This window comes from Bufo bufo, chromosome 7 (genome assembly GCF_905171765.1).
Source record: "Bufo bufo chromosome 7, aBufBuf1.1, whole genome shotgun sequence".
Taxonomy (NCBI): domain Eukaryota; kingdom Metazoa; phylum Chordata; class Amphibia; order Anura; family Bufonidae; genus Bufo; species Bufo bufo.
In genome coordinates this window covers 143670333-143689483 of record NC_053395.1, presented here as the reverse complement: position 1 = coordinate 143689483, position 19151 = coordinate 143670333, and the positions used below count along the sequence as shown (strand labels likewise).

The following is a 19151-nucleotide window of genomic DNA, read 5'->3' as shown; positions in this document are numbered from 1 at the left end:
GGAAACTTTTAAAATGTAGACAATTATTTTACCTGAATAATTTTGGTATGAATGCCTTGTCCCATTTCAGTACCTCCATGTGACACTAGCACTGAACCATCTTGATAAATGTGAACTAGTGCAGCCGCCTGAATGCATCAATATGAAAGAATATTATGGTATGTTTTTTACTATTATCCATATACATAACCTACAGTAGACTAAAATTTCAAAGCAGCCAACTAAACTTAACCAGTTCAAGATCAGACCAGACACATTTTCAGTTTTTTTAGAGCATGTTTCTTCGAAAGCCATAACTCTTTGGAAGACATTTGAAATCAATACAAGAGGGGACACTTTTTTTATTGCTGACTTCTAATATACACACATTAGCCGCAATTACAGGAGGAATCCATCCTCCAGAGATTTTAACAAAGCTGTCGTGCCTCACTGCACAGCTCATCTGCACCAGCAGCTCATGCAGTTGATTGCTGGGACTGGAGTAGGAAGTAGCATTGCTGCTGCCTGATCTGTATACAAAGCACCCATTGAGCGCTGTGTACAGTATACAGCAATGGGGAAGGCATGGATGGTATAAAAAAAAAAAAACAATCTCTGCCTTTCCCGTGCCCACAGTTGTCTTATCTTCATGCAGCTGCTTACTCACCAGTGACATCCAGAAACATCCTTGCAGAGGTAAATGCGGACCACCCAGATGTTTAAAATCCATGGCTGTCTCCAACTGGTTAAGGGCTCATGCACACAAACCTATTTTATTTCCGCTTCCGTTTTTTTTGCGGACCATATGCGGAACCATTCACTTCAATGGGTCCGCAAAAACAACGGAAGGTAATCCGTGTGCATTCCGTTTTCGTATTTCCGTTTCCCAAAAAAGTAGTGCATGTCCTATTATGGTCTGCAAATCAAGGTCCGAGGCCCCATTCAAGTCAATAGGTCCACAAAAAATACGGAACGCACACAGAACACATCCGTATGTCATCCGTATTTTGTAAATTCATACTGTAGAAATGCTATGCCCAGCCCATATTGCTCATGTGTTTGATGATTAATAAGTTAGTTACTGTTTCCGTTTCCGTTCCGCAAAAAATGGATTGCATACGGAATCCATACGGATATGTTTTGTGGAATAACGGAACAGAAGAGGACCTCAATCAGAAAAAAAAAACTCAGATACGGAACAACGGATCCGTGAAAAACAACGGTCATGTGCATGAGCCCTAAAGATGCAAAAAAAAAAAGCAGGGTTTCTGCAAAGCCTCGTGCACACAACCGTATGGCCTTTTCAGTATTTTGCGGTCCGTTTTTAACTGACCTGTTGTTCCGTTTTTTTTTTCCGTTGTGTTTCCTTTCCGTTTTTTCATTCCGTCTTTCCGTTTGGTTTCCTTTTATGATCTGTTTTTTGGGGATCGCAAACTGAAGCAGAAGCATACAATAATGTTTAAACAGTAAGTACATAAAAAAATTGGGCTGGGCATAAAATTTTCAATAGATGGTCCCACAAAAACAGAATAGATACGGAAGACATAAGGATGCATTCGGTATGCATTTTGTTTCTTTTGCGGAACCATTGACTTGAATGGAGCCACGAAACGTGATTTGCTGGCAATAATAGGACATGTTCTATGTTTGAACGGAATGGAAATGGTAGGCATACAGAGTACCTTCCTTTTTTTTGCGAATCCATTGAAATGAATGGTTCCGTATACGGAATGCAAAAAACGGAACGTAAACGGAAAAAAAATACGGTCGTGTGCAGGAGGCCTAAGACTGTGTTCAGATCATACAGAATGTGCTGCAGACTGATAAAACAGGGACGACAACTATATTTCTTGTTTAGTTTTAGCATTCATTCCTGGGTTTAGTGTTCCTTTTAGTGATTATTTAAACTTTTAGGAGTCCAGTTAATTATTTGAGTAACAGAAATTGGTAAATGAATTCATAATGCTTACTTGATTTTGGAAAGCCACAATAAAGGCGACAGGAAATTTCAGAGGGATGAGCGCTATGCCTCTCTTCCTCCAGTGGTTCTCTTTATTAAACTGTCTTACTGCTTCCATCCTGGCATGGTATGAGGAGCTCTTCTTACAGTCCTCCCAGCATCTCCTCAGATTAGTTGTATCAAACTCCTGCTTATAAGGTGTCATAATAATGTTTCTGTACATGTTGATTTCTCTGACCTAAGGCAGATAGTGACACATGCGTAGGAATAATAGAGGAAATACAGTATTGCTCCTCAATAAAATGAAACTTTGCATATATATGTATAGGCTTAATATGACTATGCAAAATAAAATCTGGAAATGGCCTCTTTAAGGTGTAGTTAAACTATGTAGACTGCAGTTTGGATTGTAGGCATTCAATGTTTGGTACATGAGTGGCAATAGCAAATTTATAAAACATCCTGACACCAATAAAAAATGGATATCTGGCAGTTTTAACTGGTTCACAAGTGGCTGTATATGTACTGTATATGTGAATACCAACTGAACACACATAGGGCTCATGCATAGACCATGATCGGCCGAATGCCTCTCCCCTGAACTGACTGTTTCCTAGTAATTTACAATACAGTTTATATCTGATTGGGGATCTGTTGTACTGAACTGTGAGTTCAGTACAATAGATCCTTGATCACATAATAACTGACTGCATCATAAAACACTATGATACAGTCAGTTCAGTTCAGGCGAACCGCTGTAAGCCTGGAAGATTCGGCAAACACATAGACCATGTTTCCTGGGCCGGTCACAGTCTATGCATGAGCTGTAAAGAGGAAATTTATCAAACTGGTGTAAAAGAAAACTGGTTTAGTTGCCCATAGCAACCAATATTAATCCTTTAATTTTTCAGAGGAGCTTTGAAAAATTAAAGGTGCAACCAGATTGGTTACTATTAGAGATGAGCGAATCAAATCCCCCAAACTGGAATTCGATCTGAATTTCAGGATAAATTCAATTCGCCTAGAAGCTGAATTTCCTTGTGTTTTGTGTCAGCAAATTGATTTAACCTGAAATAGTATAAAAACAAAAAAATTGTTAATTTCTAACGATAATTTGTTTTCCCTTAGTCCTAACAGCAGCACAGATGGGGTTAACAAACCCCCCATGGACTGGTAGGACCGGCGGAATTATTAATGAGCCCAAGTAAATCATACAATTTAACAATTAAATACCCCCTATAAAGGAGGGAACCGCCCCTATGCCAATGTGTTGTAGCAAGAAAAAACTAAACTTACTAGGGTGGGATCTTTGTGTGCTGCTGTTAGGACTAAGGGAAAACAAATTATCGTTAGAAATTAACGATTCCTTTACGTCCTACCAGCAGCACAGATGGGAAGATAGCAAGAAGAACCCCTAGGGAGGGCCCTCATACCTGGCAGAATCAAGTATAGTCTGCCAAAAGGCCGAGTACTTAGCTAATCTAGCATCCAATCTATAATGGGAGATGAATAGAGTTGAGCGGACACCTGGATGTTTGGGTTCGACGGGTTCGGCCGAACTTCACCAAAAAGTTTTTTTTGAGCACTAAACTTTTGAGCACTAAAATTGCTGTAAAAATGGCATGGAAAGGGCTAGAGGGCTGCAAATGCCAGCAAAATGTGGTTAAGAGCATGGCAAGTGCTCTGCAAACAAATGTGGATAGGGAAATGACTTCAAATAACATAAAATATGTAAAAATATAAAATAATAATCTTGATCTAGGAGGACGAGGTCCATATGGAGTAGGAGGTTGAGGAGGCAGTGGATGTGGCGGTGTAGGTGGAAGCGACGGTGGAGGAGGAGAAGGTAGCCTACACTGTTTTTTGGTTGAAATTTTTTTATTTTTTTTTAAAATTAGGGTACACCCCAAAACATTGGGAAATATAACCTGTGATAACCCCCTCCAGCCGTGCTAAACAAACGTTCAGACAATACACTGGCTGCAGGGCAGGCCAGCACCTCCAAGGCGTAGAAGGCAAGCTCAGGCCATGTGCCCAATTTGGAGACCCAGAAGTTAGTACTGCCCGACCATGTCGCACGTCCCCGTGATGTCCACGATCCAATTGGATATCTTCTCTATCAACTTTCGATGTTCTTTTCTGTGCCTACCATGTTGATCACGGTTAGCGGCGAATCAGGGTTCCACGCCGGAGAGGGAGCGTGAGAAAGGAATACCACATCCAAGGGAGGTTAATTGTTTGAAATGAAATGTGATTGAGCGAAAAAATGGGACAAAAATTTGAAGCGCAAATGTGGGACAAGTTGTTAAAGTTTAAGCATTGAATGAAAGGAGGGGGCGCGCGTCAATTCAAGAAGAAGTTTTGAAATTTTTTTATAAATTGTTTATTTTATTGATTTTTTTATCAATGAAAAAATAATACAGGTACATTGTCTCATAGCACAATCGTAAGAGGCAATACAGGTACAATACTATGTTGCATAACGTCAGTATCAACAAATGTACTTTAGTATACAAAACATACATTTTGCATCTGAGGCCCATAAATGCACCAAGGGCTGAAACCACAAAAGGACATAAGACAATCACAATGACACGACACATAGGGGAAATTAAAGGAAGGGGGAAAAATAACAGTCTAACTGGTAATCAAAGGTCTTTTATTGTAAGTGATCAAAAGCGTCATCCCATGTTTGCCAGATCTTTGTAAATCTATCGACTGAGTTAGTAATACATGCAGTTAAGTATTCCATTTTTCTAACTTCTCTTACACTATGCATGAGGTCCATTCGGGTAGGTGCGTCTGCCCTCAACCAAAACCTCGCAATTAGGCGTCTGGCCGCCGTTAACACCTGAAGGACTAATAGGAGGAATTGTTTTTTTAATGACATTTTTGGCATATTCAGTAAGTAAAAAAAAGGTGTAAAAGGAAAACGAATTGCGAGGAGTTGAAAAAAGACAGACTCCACCATTCTCCAGAAGGGCACAATCACAGGACATTCCCAGAAAATGTGAAGGTGGGTCCCCTCACCTGTCGTACACCTCCAACATCTATCAGAGATATCTTGGCTAAAGTGTTTTAATAGCTGTGGGGTATGATACCAAAACATAAGCACTTTATATGTGTTTTCCCTATATGTGACACATGAGGACGACTTCGCTGCCCGTTCCCATATCTGTTTCCACTCTGCATACGTTATAGGTTGGCCTAGAATTGCTTCCCATTTAGACATGTAGGAGTGAGTGACAGAGGAGGATGATAGGATAAGATAGATGCCTGAGATGAGACCTTTCGTTGTAACAGTCAATTTACAAAGTTTCTCAAACGGCGTGGGGGTTGACACCTTCGTTGAGTGAAAGAGGTCCGAAAAAAAATGGCTAATCTGCACATATTGATACCTACAAGACTCTGGTAATTGATGCAAGGAACGTACCTCGTCAAATGAGAACAAGCCCAGAGTCCTATAGTTTACAACATCCGCAAATCTGAACAACTTCTTGGGAAACAATGTTTTAAGAAAAACTGTGCTCATTCCCAACTTAAATAGTGGGTTATACAGAAAGGAGACCATAGAAGATTTTTCTGATGCAAGTGAAAACAGTCTGTTACACCTCGACCATATGTTACATGTAAAAGACATAGGGCCCAATAGTTCAGGTCTAAGTGAGGGTTGTAGGGAGTACCAAATAAGTGAGTTCGGATGTACAGGGGCTATCCACAACTTCTCTATTTCCATCCATCTGGAGTACGCGTACATATTGGACCAGGCTGGCAGTCTTCTAAGGTGTGTAGCCCAGTAATATTTTTTAATATTTGGAACTGCTAAACCACCTTGAGTTTTGGGTGACATTAAAATTGAGCAAGCTATGCGATGTCTCTTTCCATTCCAGATGAACCTGAATATGGATGATTGAAAATCCCGCAGCTCCTTCTCAGGGACAGGAATTGGGAGAGTCTCAAACAAATACAGTAATTTAGGCAAAACATTCATCTTGACTGATGCTATACGGCCCAAAAGGGAGATGGGAAAAGGCATCCATTTAATCATTAAGGCCTTGAGTTCTCGGAACATAGATGGAAAGTTTTGAGCGTACAACGAGGGATAAGTAGGGGTTAAGTTGACTCCCAAATACCTCAAGGACATTTCCGTCCATTGAAAATTAAAGTTAGATTTTAAGGTGGTCAAAATATCAGGGGCTAGGTTAAGAGGGAGAGCCTCAGTTTTTGTGGTATTAATTTTATAACCGGATAATCTACCATAAGTCTCTAGTAGTTTAAAGAGGTTGGGAAGCGAAATATGCAAGTCAGTTAATGTTAGCAGGATATCATCTGCGAATAGTGAAAGTTTGAATTCTACTGCATTCACTTTAATCCCATGAATATCAGGATGAGACCTAATGGCCGCCGCTAGGGGTTCTATGCATAGAACGAAGAGCAGAGGGGACAGTGGACATCCCTGTCGCGTACCATTTTTTATAGGGAAAGGCAAAGAATGAGCATGTTTCATTTTCACTATCGCTGTAGGTTGGGCATATAGAACATGAAGGGCTGTAAGGAAAGGGCCTTTCAGACCGAAGGCCTCCATGGTAGAGAACATAAAAGGCCACCCTAAGCGATCAAACGCTTTCTCTGCGTCAAGACTTAGCAACAACGCCGAGTCTCTGCGTTTATTTGTGATATCAATTAAGTCAATAGTGCGCCTTGTATTATCTCCGCCCTGTCGGTTTCGAACGAAGCCCACTTGATCTTTATGGATCAGCTGGGGTAGCCAGTCTGAAAGTCGGTTAGCCAGAGTTTTCGTGAAAATTTTCAGATCTGAGTTAAGAAGTGCAATGGGCCTATAATTTCCACATTCTAGGGGATCTTTACCTGGTTTAGGTATTAAAGTTATATAGGAGTGCGACATTGAAGTGGGTATTGGTGATCCTTGTAGGAAAGAATTAAACAACAGCGTCATATGTGGCAAAAGAATATCAGAAAATGTTGCGTAATAGATGTATGGTAGACCATCTGGCCCAGGGGCTTTATTATTGGGTAGCTGCTTCAGTACTTCCTGCAGTTCCTCCACAGTAATGGGAGCGTTTAATGAGGCAAGAGCTTCTCCTGACAACTGAGGAAGATCACACTTAGAAAGAAAGGAATCTAGGAGGAGTCTACTGCGCCCTGGGTCAGATGGGAGTTGTTGAGGGATAGAGTAAAGTGCCTTATAATAATCCTGAAATAAGTTGGAAATGACCTCTGGGTCATACACTATTGCCCCATCCCCTCGCCTCATTGCAGTCGGAGTGTTTATAGTGCCAGAGTCCCGAAGCTGTCGAGCCAGGAGGGTATGCGGTTTGTTTCCCCACATATAAAATCTTTGACGCGAATATAGTAATTTTTTCTCAGTTTTATAAAACAATAATTCCTTCAATCTAGCACGCAGGGTTATAATGCGCCTAAGCAAAGGCCGCGAGCAACGGGACTCTAGCATCTTTTCTAAATCCTTCAGCTGTGAGGTGATATTGTGTTGTTGCATAGTACGGTCTTTTTTCAGTCGAGACCCCATCGCTATACATGCGCCTCTAAAGACTGCCTTGTGGGCTTCCCATATCATAGATATAGGGGGTCCTGAGGACTGATTTAAGGTGAAGTATTCTGTAAGGCCCTCACGTAACTCCTGCCTAAGCGGCAACTGGTGTAGGAAGGATTCATTAAGGCGCCAATGACATACTCTAGGGTAGTAACCTGATGTTTTAATGTTAATTGACACCGGAGCATGGTCCGACCAGGAAATTGGTCCTATGTCGGCATCCGCAAGCATCCTTAAGATTGGGATATTACCAAAAAAGTAGTCTATACGGGAATGTGTATTATGTGGATGTGAGAAGAAAGAAAATGTTTTTGCAGTGGGATAGTTAATTCTCCAGAGGTCATATAATTCGAATTTTCTAATAAGACGTCTAAAAAGACGTGAGTTTCGACACTGATCCTTAGTAGGCGGTCTATTCTGAAGGGTTAATCTATCTAGACGCTCGGAGAAGGAGAGATTAAAGTCTCCTCCTACTAGCAATGCAGCTGGGAGCAACTTCGATAGTTTTAAAAACACCTTATTAAGGAAAGGGATTTGGGCAGTATTCGGAGCGTATAAATTGCACAGTACGTGTGGGCTACCATTGAGTGTGGCTTTTAGTATGATATACCTGCCAGCTGGATCAATAATAGCATCTTCCACCTGTAAAGGGCAATCAGCAGACATGAGAATGGCAACACCTGCTCTCTTTCTCCCAGAGGAAGCAGAATATATACGAGGGAATAAATATTGCGCAAACTTGAAAGAGCCCTGGTGATCAAAGTGGGTCTCCTGAAGAAAGACTATGTCAGCTTTCTGAGACTTGCACTCAGTAAGTGCCAGGCGTCTCTTCACATTAGAGTTAAGACCTTTTACATTAAGCGATACATACTTAATCATTTTCAAAGCATGGAATATATGTACTTGCTATGTGGTTGCAATGGATCCTTTTCAAGGACACTGTCATAGATGAAAACACCTTAAGGCATTCAGTCGATTGTGATTTGGAATCTGGAGACCTGAGTATAAAAAACAATAAGAAGAGACACAAAAGGGAAGGGGGGGAGACACAGGACCATACAAACATAAAGAATACACCATTTAGTATCCGAACATTGGGTGTTGCCACCCAGATACAGATCAGTGAGCAACAACTAGTGATATTACTATCAGCAAACTGCCGTCCCTCCAGCCCAACCAACAGAAGCTGGGGGGGGAGGGCGAAACTACTGGTCTGCTTATTGGAAGCATGACTGGACCGGCACAGGATGGGCCAGGTTTCAAAGCTTATTAGAGCATGAAATAACCAGAGAATTGAACAATAAACCAATTCTACTAACATAGGACCTTAAACAGAGAACCATAAGGCCGTCGCCTCCTGGCGAATAAGAACAGTAGGAGATACAATTTAAGCTAATGAAGTCCATGCAGCAATCATGGGGGTTCATCTTGTGGTTCACGTAGAGGGGTCCCTCCAGTGGGGGAAGATCTTCTTCTCTTCTGTCTGGCAGGTTGCCAAATTGGACCCAGGGCAGGTTGTGGATCCGGTAGTTCCCAGTCTGTGATGGGTGGAATCTCAATGTCCAAAGCAGCACAAAAATCAGGGAGGTCTGAATGCTGACGCAAGATGGAGGATCTGCCATTTTTCGTGACTATTAATGCAAACGGGAACCCCCATCTATAAGGGATCTTCTTTTCCTTCAGCAGTTGCAATAAAGGCTGTAATACTCTTCTTTTTTGGAGTGTGCACCATGATAAGTCCTGATATAAATGAACAGGAGCGCCATGAAAATCAATGGAGCGTGCTTCCCTGGCTTTGGACATAATGCTTTCCTTCACCTGAAAATCGTGCACGCAACAAATTACGTCTCTGGGCTGCATGGATGAGGACTTAGGCCGCAGCGCTCTGTGAGCTCGATCAAGCTTAATAAGCTGGGGTGGCTGTGTGCCTAGTAAAGCATTAAAAAGTTCAGATAATATTTCCTGCAGATTTTCTTCCGCATTAGCTTCTGGCAAACCCCGTACACGGATGTTATTTCTGCGCCCTCTGTTATCTAGGTCTTCCAGATGACGTGCATTGTCCCTGATAACTTGGGATTGAGAAGCAATAACAGATTGTAAATGTGCCACACTTCTACGGGTGTCATCATGGTCTATTTCAATAGTGTCCATGCGGTCTGCTAAGTGCTTCAGATCCTGCCTTAAAGTTGAGATTTCCGATTTACAGGCATTTCTGACTTCTGAGACCAGCATTTTAAAATCATCCTTAGTAGGCAAATGTTGTAATGTCTGCTGAAGTATTGTAGGGCCCTGGGAGGGTTGCAGAAGATCTCCCTCTCCCTCGTCCTCATATTCACTTCCCTGCTCCCAAGTAACAGCTTCTCCTCCCTCTCTCCTTCTATGATGCTGCTGACTGGGGGGATCCTCAGAGGATTCGGCCCAATCTCGCCGTCTCTGGGACGGAGTGGCCACTGGTTTGGCTTGTTTAGCTGCCGATTTTGGCGCCATAATGGCGGCTATGCCTCCTGTTAGGTGTAGCCCCTCTCCTGCCCCTGTGCGCTTTAGCTGCGTCCCCACAGCGCTAGTGGGTAGGAAAGTCCTTGCTAGTGGGGACAGGGAGGAGGTAGGAAGCCGTAAGGCTGGATTGCTGCTCGTACCTGTCGGCGGCTGTGCGCTCTTCACTTCACCCTCACACGCGCCGGAGGCCTGAGATGGAAGCAGGCCGCAACCGGACGGAGCCGCGCGGAGTGGACGGCTGAGGTAGGAATCAAGCGTCTTATTCCCCCAGGCGGATGGTCGGGACGAGGTGGAGGGCTTGCCCAGCAATTTTTTCCCCATGTGCTGCAGTGGCGCGGTAGGAAAGTCTCCTTTAGAAGCTAATGGCGGCGGAGCTCTGTCTTCACGCGGCCATTCCTGAAGACGTCCAGGCCACGCCCGAAGTTTTGAAATTTAATTCCCTGTCACCTATGCAGAGCAGGGGTTTCATTACGGCAAAAATTGGTGAATTTCACCCGAAAATGTAACAGACAAATTAGTGAATTTTTTTTACCTACTAGGTAGAGCAGGGGTATATCACAGCCAAAAATTGGTTAATTTCACCCGAATATGTAACAGACAAATGAATGATTTTTTTTTACCTGTCTACTAGGTATAGCTGTGGTATATCACACCCAAAAATTGGTGAATTTCACCCGAAAATGTAACAGACAAATTAGTGATTTTTTTTTACCTGTCTACTAGGTAGAGCAGGGGCATATCACACCCAAAAATTTGTGAATTTCACCCGAATATGTAACAGACAAATTAGTCAAATGAAATAAAATAAAATACGTACAAATTTTTTAAAATAATCTTGACTTAGGAGGTGGATGTCCACATGGAGTAGGAGTTTGAAGAGGCGGTGGACGTAGCGGTGTAGGTGGAAGCGGCGGTGGAGGAGGACAAGGTAGCCAACACTGGTTTTTGACTTTAATTTTTTTTAAATTAGGTTACACTCCAAAAGAGTGGGAAATATCCAAAATACAAGAATGAGCAATTGCGCTGTAGTATAACAATGGCTGGTATACATGTCTATTCTGCACAAGGTACGGACAAGTCCTGTGGGATCCATGCCTGGTTCATTTTAATGAACGTGAGCTTGTCCACATTGGCTGTGGACAGGCAGCTGCGCTTGTGCAATGAGCTGGACCGGGGTATACACACTGACGCTAAATTATGCAATGTCTGGGTCAGTTGCAAATAATAGTCTATGTTTGTTCGTGACGCCAATTGCAGCGTGCGCAGGGTACACTCGCAGGGCCCTTTAACCACCTCCGGACCGCCTAACGCAGGATTGCGTTCCGGAGGTGGCAGCGCTGCGCAGAGTCACGCATATACGCGTCATCTCGCGAGACGCGAGATTTCGCTCAAAGCCGGCCCGCGCATGCGCATCGCGGGCCGGCAAAATTAAAAGAAGTATTTCGTCACCAGCCTGCCAGCAACGATCATTGGCTGGCAGGCTGGCGATTTTCAAAAAATCCAATCCAAAGTCATATAACAGATCATATTAGTAAATATGATCTGTTATATGGCTTGTCTGCTCCTGTGCTGGTCCTTTTCGTCGGTTGGATCCAGCACAGGAGCAGACTGAACTGTGAGTAGCACCAACACTACACCTTAGCCCCAGATCACCCACCTGCACCCCAATTAACCCTTTGATCACCCCTTTGATCGCCCCTGTCAATCACTAGTGAAAGGAAAAAAAGTGATCAGTGTAAACTGTCACTTTTTTTTTTTCACTGGTATTGGCTGTTAGGTTTTAGGGATAGTTTAGGCCCCTTGGTTAGGTAGTTAGCGTCAGTTAGCGCCCACCCCACCGCACCGCAGTAACTTTTATTCGCTGTTTAGCGTATCGCTAATCAGCATTTGTACTTTTATAGTATCTGTAAGTGATCAAAACTGATCACGGTCAGATCTATAATAGTATTAGTGTCACTTTAGTTCGCCCTCCACCCAAAACGCAGTGTTTGCCCGATCAGGCCTGATCGGTCGCCCACACGTGCGTTCACCCACGCCCGCCCCACCGCAGTGACAAAAAATATATATTTTTTGATCACTGCACATTCATTTTACACGCACTGCGGCGATAAAAAAAATCAGTTTTGATATTTTTTATCAACCGCAGCGGCCTCCGGTACTTCGCTAGCCTCCCCTTTGTAAGACAGGTTTGCTTTTTTTCTTGGGTAGTCTCAGGGAATACCCCTAAATTTAGTAGTCCAAAATGTCAAACAGGGGGTATTCTTCTGAAGAGGCCTACAGGATTCTGACCCAGTCGGATGAGGAGTGGGAACCCTCATCTGACGAATCTAGCGGGTCAGAATATGAACCTGTGGAAAGCAGTGGCTCTCTGACCCAAAGTTCGGACGAGGAGGTGGAGGTCCACCAGGCGTACCCGGCCCCATGTCGCTAGACCACAGGTTACGCAGTATCCGCTTCAAGAGCAGCAGAGTCGGGCTGTCGCTGCCGGATCACGTGGGGAGGCATACACCAGCAGCGCAGCCCTTCCTGGACCTAGTACCAGCACTGCCGTACAACCTGGTGAAGTAGCGAGCACCAGAAGGGCAGTTGAAGCTGGTACGGTGGCACGTGCAATAGTTACCCCGTCGCAGCCACCGCACAGACAGGCCCGTAGAGCCCCTAGAGTCCCTGAGGTGCTGGCAAATCCTGATTGGCAGTCACCAACTTCAGCCGCACCAGTAGTTCCCCCTTTCACCGCCCAGTCTGGAGTTCGGGTTGAGACGGCTCAAATCGGTTCGGCCCTGGGATTTTTTGAGCTGTTCTTGACTGCGGAGCTCTTGGACTTAGTCGTGGCAGAGACCAACCAGTATGCCACACAATTTATAACCGCTAACCCGGGAAGCTATTATGCCCAGCCTTTCCGGTGGAAACCAGTCCAAGTTTCCGAACTTAAATTTTTTTTGGGCCTTCTCCTCAACATGGGCCTGACAAAAAAGCATGAATTGCGGTCATATTGGTCAACGCACCCAATTCATCACATGCCCATGTTCTCTGCTGCTATGTCCAGGACACGATTTGAGACCATCCTCCGTTTTCTGCATTTTAGCGACAACACCACCTCCCGTCCCAGAGGCCACCCTGCTTTTGACCGGCTCCACAAAATTCGGCCCCTCATAGACCATTTCAACCTGAAATTTGCAGATTTGTATACCCCTGAGCAAAACATCTGCGTAGACGAGTCCCTAATACATTTTACCGGGCGCCTTGGCTTCAAACAATACATCCCAAGCAAGCGTGCCCGGTATGGGGTCAAATTGTATAAGCTCTGTGAAAGGGCCACAGGCTATACCCACAAATTTCGGATCTATGAGGGAAAAGATCAGACCCTGGAGCCGGTCGGTTGCCCTGACTACCTGGGGAGCAGTGGGAAGACAGTCTGGGACTTGGTCTCACCCTTATTCGGCAAGGGGTACCATCTTTATGTGGACAATTTCTACACAAGTGTGGCCCTCTTTAGGCATTTGTTTCTAGAACGGATTTGCGCCTGTGGCACCGCGCGAACTAGTCGCGTGGGCTTCCCCCAACGGCTTGTAACCACCCGTCTTGCAAGGGGGCAGAGGGCTGCCTTGTGTAACGAAGAACTGCTCGCGGTGAAATGGAGAGACAAGCGTGACGTTTACATGCTCTCCTCCATTCACGCAGACACGACAATCCAAATTGAGCGAGCAACCCGTGTCATTGAAAAGCCCCTCTGTGTCCACGACTATAATGCGCTCATGGGAGGGGTGGACTTCAATGACCAGATGTTGTCTCCGTATTTAGTTTCCCGCAGAACCAGACGCTGGTATAAGAAGGTGTCTGTATATTTAATTCAATTGGCGCTCTACAATAGTTTTGTTCTCTACAGTAAGGCTGGGAGAACAGGATCCTTCCTCAAATTCCAGGAAGAGATCATCGAGAACCTCCTTTACCCAGGAGGTTCCGTGGCCCCATCCACCAGTGTAGTTAGCCGTCTACACGAGCGACATTTCCCCAGTGTCGTTCCTGGTACCTCAACCCAACCGTCACCCCGAAAAAGATGTCGTGTCTGTAGCAGGAGTGGAATAAGGCGTGACACCCGCTATTTCTGTCCTGACTGTGCTGACCACCCTGCCCTATGCTATGGAGAGTGTTTCCGGAAGTACCACACACAGGTACACCTAGCATAGGGATCACATCTCACCAGGACAGGCACACAGGGCTATTAGGGCCCATTCACTCACAGCTGCTGCAAACCTCTCCTTTCACCTGGGATAAAGTGCATAACGTACTTCGCCACATCTTTGGGTGATTTGCGCTTTGCACATTGTCCCATGGGGAAGGAGAGGTTTGTTCTATAAAGGTAAAAAAAACTAAACGAAAAAAAAAATACCGGTAAGTACAAAAGTTAAACGTTCAGTTAAAAAAGTTTAAAAAAAGTTTCTATGTTCTGTTCAACAGTTAATAAAGTTATTGCTTTGCGGCCTGGTTTTTTCTTTTTTGTTTTGTTTTTTTTACCTTTCAGGTGGACCAACCGATCGACCAGCTGCAGCACTGATGTGCATTCGGACAGAAGCATTGCGCTGCTGTCAGATTACACGCAAGTCGGTGTATGCGGCGCTGCAAGACGAGATTTCTCCTCTGCAGTAAAAGATACGTTTGCCGAGGCATATGAGCTGAGGAGGTGGCGGTGTTCATATACTTTGGCAAACACTTTGTATATATAAAAAAAAAAATCCCGGCAATGATTTATTCATCCACATCGATTGATGTGAATGGAGAAATCTGGTTTGCCAGGGCATACGAGCTGAAGTGGGTATGGATGTTGGGCGGAGCTCCTATGTCCTGGCAGACGCCTTTCCCCTCCTTTTTCTTTTTTTGGCAGAGATTTTTTCATCCACATTGATCGATGCGAATGAAGAAATCTGTGCCGTTCATTTTTTTCTTTCAGCCCAGAGGCTGAACGGAAAAAAAAAATCTCATTACCCGTATGCTCAATATAAGGAGAATAGCAGAAACTCCTAATGCTGGGCATACATGTAATGATTGCGGAGACCCTCAAATGCCAGGGCAGTACAAACACCCCACAAATAACACCATTTTGGAAAGAAGACACCCCAAGGTATTCGCTGAGGGGCTTATTGAGTCCATGAAAGATTGAAATTTTTGTCCCAAGTTAGCGGAAAGGGAGACTTTGTGAGAACAAAATCAAAAAAATCAATTTCCGCTAACTTGTGCCAAAATTTTTTTTTTTAATGAACTCGCCATGCCCCTCATTGAATACCTTGGGGTGTCTTCTTTCCAAAATGGGGTCACATGTGGGGTATTTATACTGCCCTGGCATTTTAGGGGCCCCAAAGCGTGAGAAGAAGTCTGGTATCCAAATGTCTAAAAATGCCCTCCTAAAAGGAATTTGGGCATGCTGGGTGAGATAAATATCTTGGTCAAATGCCAACTTAGTATAAAAAAAATGGGAAAAGTTGTCTTTTGCCAAGATATTTCTCTCACCCAGGATGGGTATATGTAAAATGACACCCCAAAACACATTACCCACCTTCTCCTGAGTACGGAGATACCAGATGTGTGACACTTTTTTGCAGCCTAGGTGGGCAAAGGGGCCCACATTCCAAAGAGCACCTTTCGGATTTCACAGGTCATTTACCTACTTACCAGACATTAGGGCCCCTGGAAAATGCCAGGGCAGTATAACTACCCCACAAGTGACCCCATTTTGGAAAGAAGACACCCCAAGGTATTCCGTGAGGGGCATGGCGAGTTCCTCAAATTTTTTATTTTTTGTCACAAGTTAGTGGAAAATGATGATTTTTTTTTTTTTTTTTTTATACAAAGTCTCATATTCCACTAACTTGTGACAAAAAAAAAAAAATTCTAGGAACTCGCCATGCCCCTCACGGAATACCTTGGGGTGTCTTCTTTCCAAAATGGGGTCACTTGTGGGGTAGTTATACTGCCCTGGCATTCTAGGGGCCCAAATGTGTGGTAAGGAGTTTGAAATCAAATTCTGTAAAAAATGACCTGTGAAATCCGAAAGGTGCTCTTTGGAATATGGGCCCCTTTGCCCACCTAGGCTGCAAAAAAGTGTCACACATCTGGTATCTCCGTACTCAGGAGAAGGTGGGGAATGTGTTTTGGGGTGTCATTTTATATATACCCATACTGGGTGAGAGAAATATCTTGGCAAAAGACAACTTTTCCCATTTTTTTTATACAAAGTTGGCATTTGACCAAGATATTTATCTCACCCAGCATGGGTATATGTAAAAAGACACCCCAAAACACATTCCTCAACTTCTCCTGAGTACGGGGATACCAGATGTGTGACACTTTTTTGCAGCCTAGGTGGGCAAAGGGGCCCACATTCCAAAGAGCACCTTTCGGATTTCACAGGTCATTTTTTACTGAATTTGATTTCAAACTCCTTACCACACATTTGGGCCCCTAGAATGCCAGGGCAGTATAACTACCCCACAAGTGACCCCATTTTGGAAAGAAGAGACCCCAAGGTATTCGCTGATGGGCATAGTGAGTTCATGGAAGTTTTTATTTTTTGTCACAAGTTAGTGGAAGATGAGACTTTGTATGAAAAAAAAAAAAAAAATCATCATTTTCCACTAACTTGTGACAAAAAATAAAAAATTCTAGGAACTCGCCATGCCCCTCACGGAATACCTTGGGGTGTCTTCTTTCCAAAATGGGGTCGCTTGTGGGGTAGTTATACTGCCCTGGCATTCTAGGGGCCCAAATGTGTGGTAAGGAGTTTGAAATCAAATTCTGTAAAAAATGACCTGTGAAATCCGAAAGGTGCTCTTTGGAATATAGGCCCCTTTGCCCACCTAGGCTGCAAAAAAGTGTCACACATCTGGTATCTCCGTACTCAGGAGAAGGTGGGGAATGTGTTTTGGGGTGTCATTTTATATATACCCATACTGGGTGAGAGAAATATCTTGGCAAAAGACAACTTTTCCCATTTTTTTTATACAAAGTTGGCATTTGACCAAGATATTTATCTCACCCAGCATGGGTATATGTAAAAAGACACCCCAAAACACATTCCTCAACTTCTCCTGAGTACGGGGATACCAGATGTGTGACACTTTTTTGCAGCCTAGGTGGGCAAAGGGGCCCACATTCCAAAGAGCACCTTTCGGATTTCACAGGTCATTTTTTACTGAATTTGATTTCAAACTCCTTACCACACATTTGGGCCCCTAGAATGTCAGGGCAGTATAACTACCCCACAAGTGACCCCATTTTGGAAAGAAGAGACCCCAAGGTATTCGCTGATGGGCATAGTGAGTTCATGGAAGTTTTTATTTTTTGTCACAAGTTAGTGGAAGATGAGACTTTGTATGAAAAAAAAAAAAAAAAAAAATCATCATTTTCCACTAACTTGTGACAAAAAATAAAAAATTCTAGGAACTCGCCATGCCCCTCACGGAATACCTTGGGGTGTCTTCTTTCCAAAATGGGGTCGCTTGTGGGGTAGTTATACTGCCCTGGCATTCTAGGGGCCCAAATGTGTGGTAAGGAGTTTGAAATCAAATTCTGTAAAAAATGACCTGTGAAATCCGAAAGGTGCTTTTTTGAATATGGGCCCCTTTGCCCACCTAGGCTGCAAAAAAGTGTCACACATCTGGTATCTCCGTACTCAGGAGAAGGTGGGGAATGTGTTTTGGGGTGTCATTTTATATATACCCATACTGGGTGAGAGAAATATCTTGGCAAAAGACAACTTTTCCCATTTTTTTATACAAAGTTGGCATTTGACCAAGATATTTCTCTCACCCAGCATGGGTATATGTAAAAAGACACCCCAAAACACATTCCTCAACTTCTCCTGAGTACGGGGATACCAGATGTGTGACACTTTTTTGCAGCCTAGGTGGGCAAAGGGGCCCACATTCCAAAGAGCACCTTTCGGATTTCACAGGTCATTTTTTACTGAATTTGATTTCAAACTCCTTACCACACATTTGGGCCCCTAGAATGCCAGGGCAGTATAACTACCCCACAAGTGACCCCATTTTGGAAAGAAGAGACCCCAAGGTATTCGCTGATGGGCATAGTGAGTTCATGGAAGTTTTTATTTTTTGTCACAAGTTAGTGGAAGATGAGACTTTGTATGAAAAAAAAAAAAAAATCATCATTTTCCACTAACTTGTGACAAAAAATAAAAAATTCTAGGAACTCGCCATGCCCCTCACGGAATACCTTGGGGTGTCTTCTTTCCAAAATGGGGTCGCTTGTGGGGTAGTTATACTGCCCTGGCATTCTAGGGGCCCAAATGTGTGGTAAGGAGTTTGAAATCAAATTCTGTAAAAAATGACCTGTGAAATCCGAAAGGTGCTCTTTGGAATATGGGCCCCTTTGCCCACCTAGGCTGCAAAAAAGTGTCACACATCTGGTATCTCCGTACTCAGGAGAAGGTGGGGAATGTGTTTTGGGGTGTCATTTTATATATACCCATACTGGGTGAGAGAAATATCTTGGCAAAAGACAACTTTTCCCATTTTTTTATACAAAGTTGGCATTTGACCAAGATATTTCTCTCACCCAGCATGGGTATATGTAAAAAGACACCCCAAAACACATTCCTCAACTTCTCCTGAGTACGGGGATACCAGATGTGTGACACTTTTTTGCAGCCTAGGTGGGCAAAGGGGCCCAGATTCCAAAGAGCACCTTTCGGATTTCACAGGTCATTTTTTACTGAATTTGATTTCAAACTCCTTACCACACATTTGGGCCCCTAGAATGCCAGGGCAGTATAACTACCCCACAAGTGACCCCATTTTGGAAAGAAGAGACCCCAAGGTATTCGCTGATGGGCATAGTGAGTTCATGGAAGTTTTTATTTTTTGTCACAAGTTAGTGGAATATGAGACTTTGTAAGAAAAAAAAAAAAAAAAAATCAGCATTTTCCGCTAACTTGTGACAAAAAATAAAAAGTTCGATGAACTCACTATGCCCATCAGCGAATACCTTAGGGTGTGTACTTTCCGAAATGGGGTCATTTGTGGGGTGTTTGTACTGTCTGGGCATTGTAGAACCTCAGGAAACATGACAGGTGCTCAGAAAGTCAGAGCTGCTTCAAAAAGCGGAAATTCACATTTTTGTACCATAGTT

The 19151-nt window shown here is 43.6% G+C and overlaps 1 protein-coding gene across 1 annotated transcript in view; it reads right to left on the bottom strand.

Annotated features, from left to right (window-relative positions):
- LOC121008794 (aldehyde oxidase-like) overlaps positions 1–19151 on the bottom strand; it is a 223558-nt gene that overhangs the window by 70436 nt on the left and 133971 nt on the right. The window contains exons 25-26 of the mRNA XM_040441488.1: positions 1950–2177; positions 33–128 (exon numbers count right to left, since the gene is read on the bottom strand). Of these exons, the coding sequence (XP_040297422.1) occupies positions 33–128; positions 1950–2177 (324 nt within the window). The remainder of the gene's footprint in view (positions 1–32; positions 129–1949; positions 2178–19151) is intronic.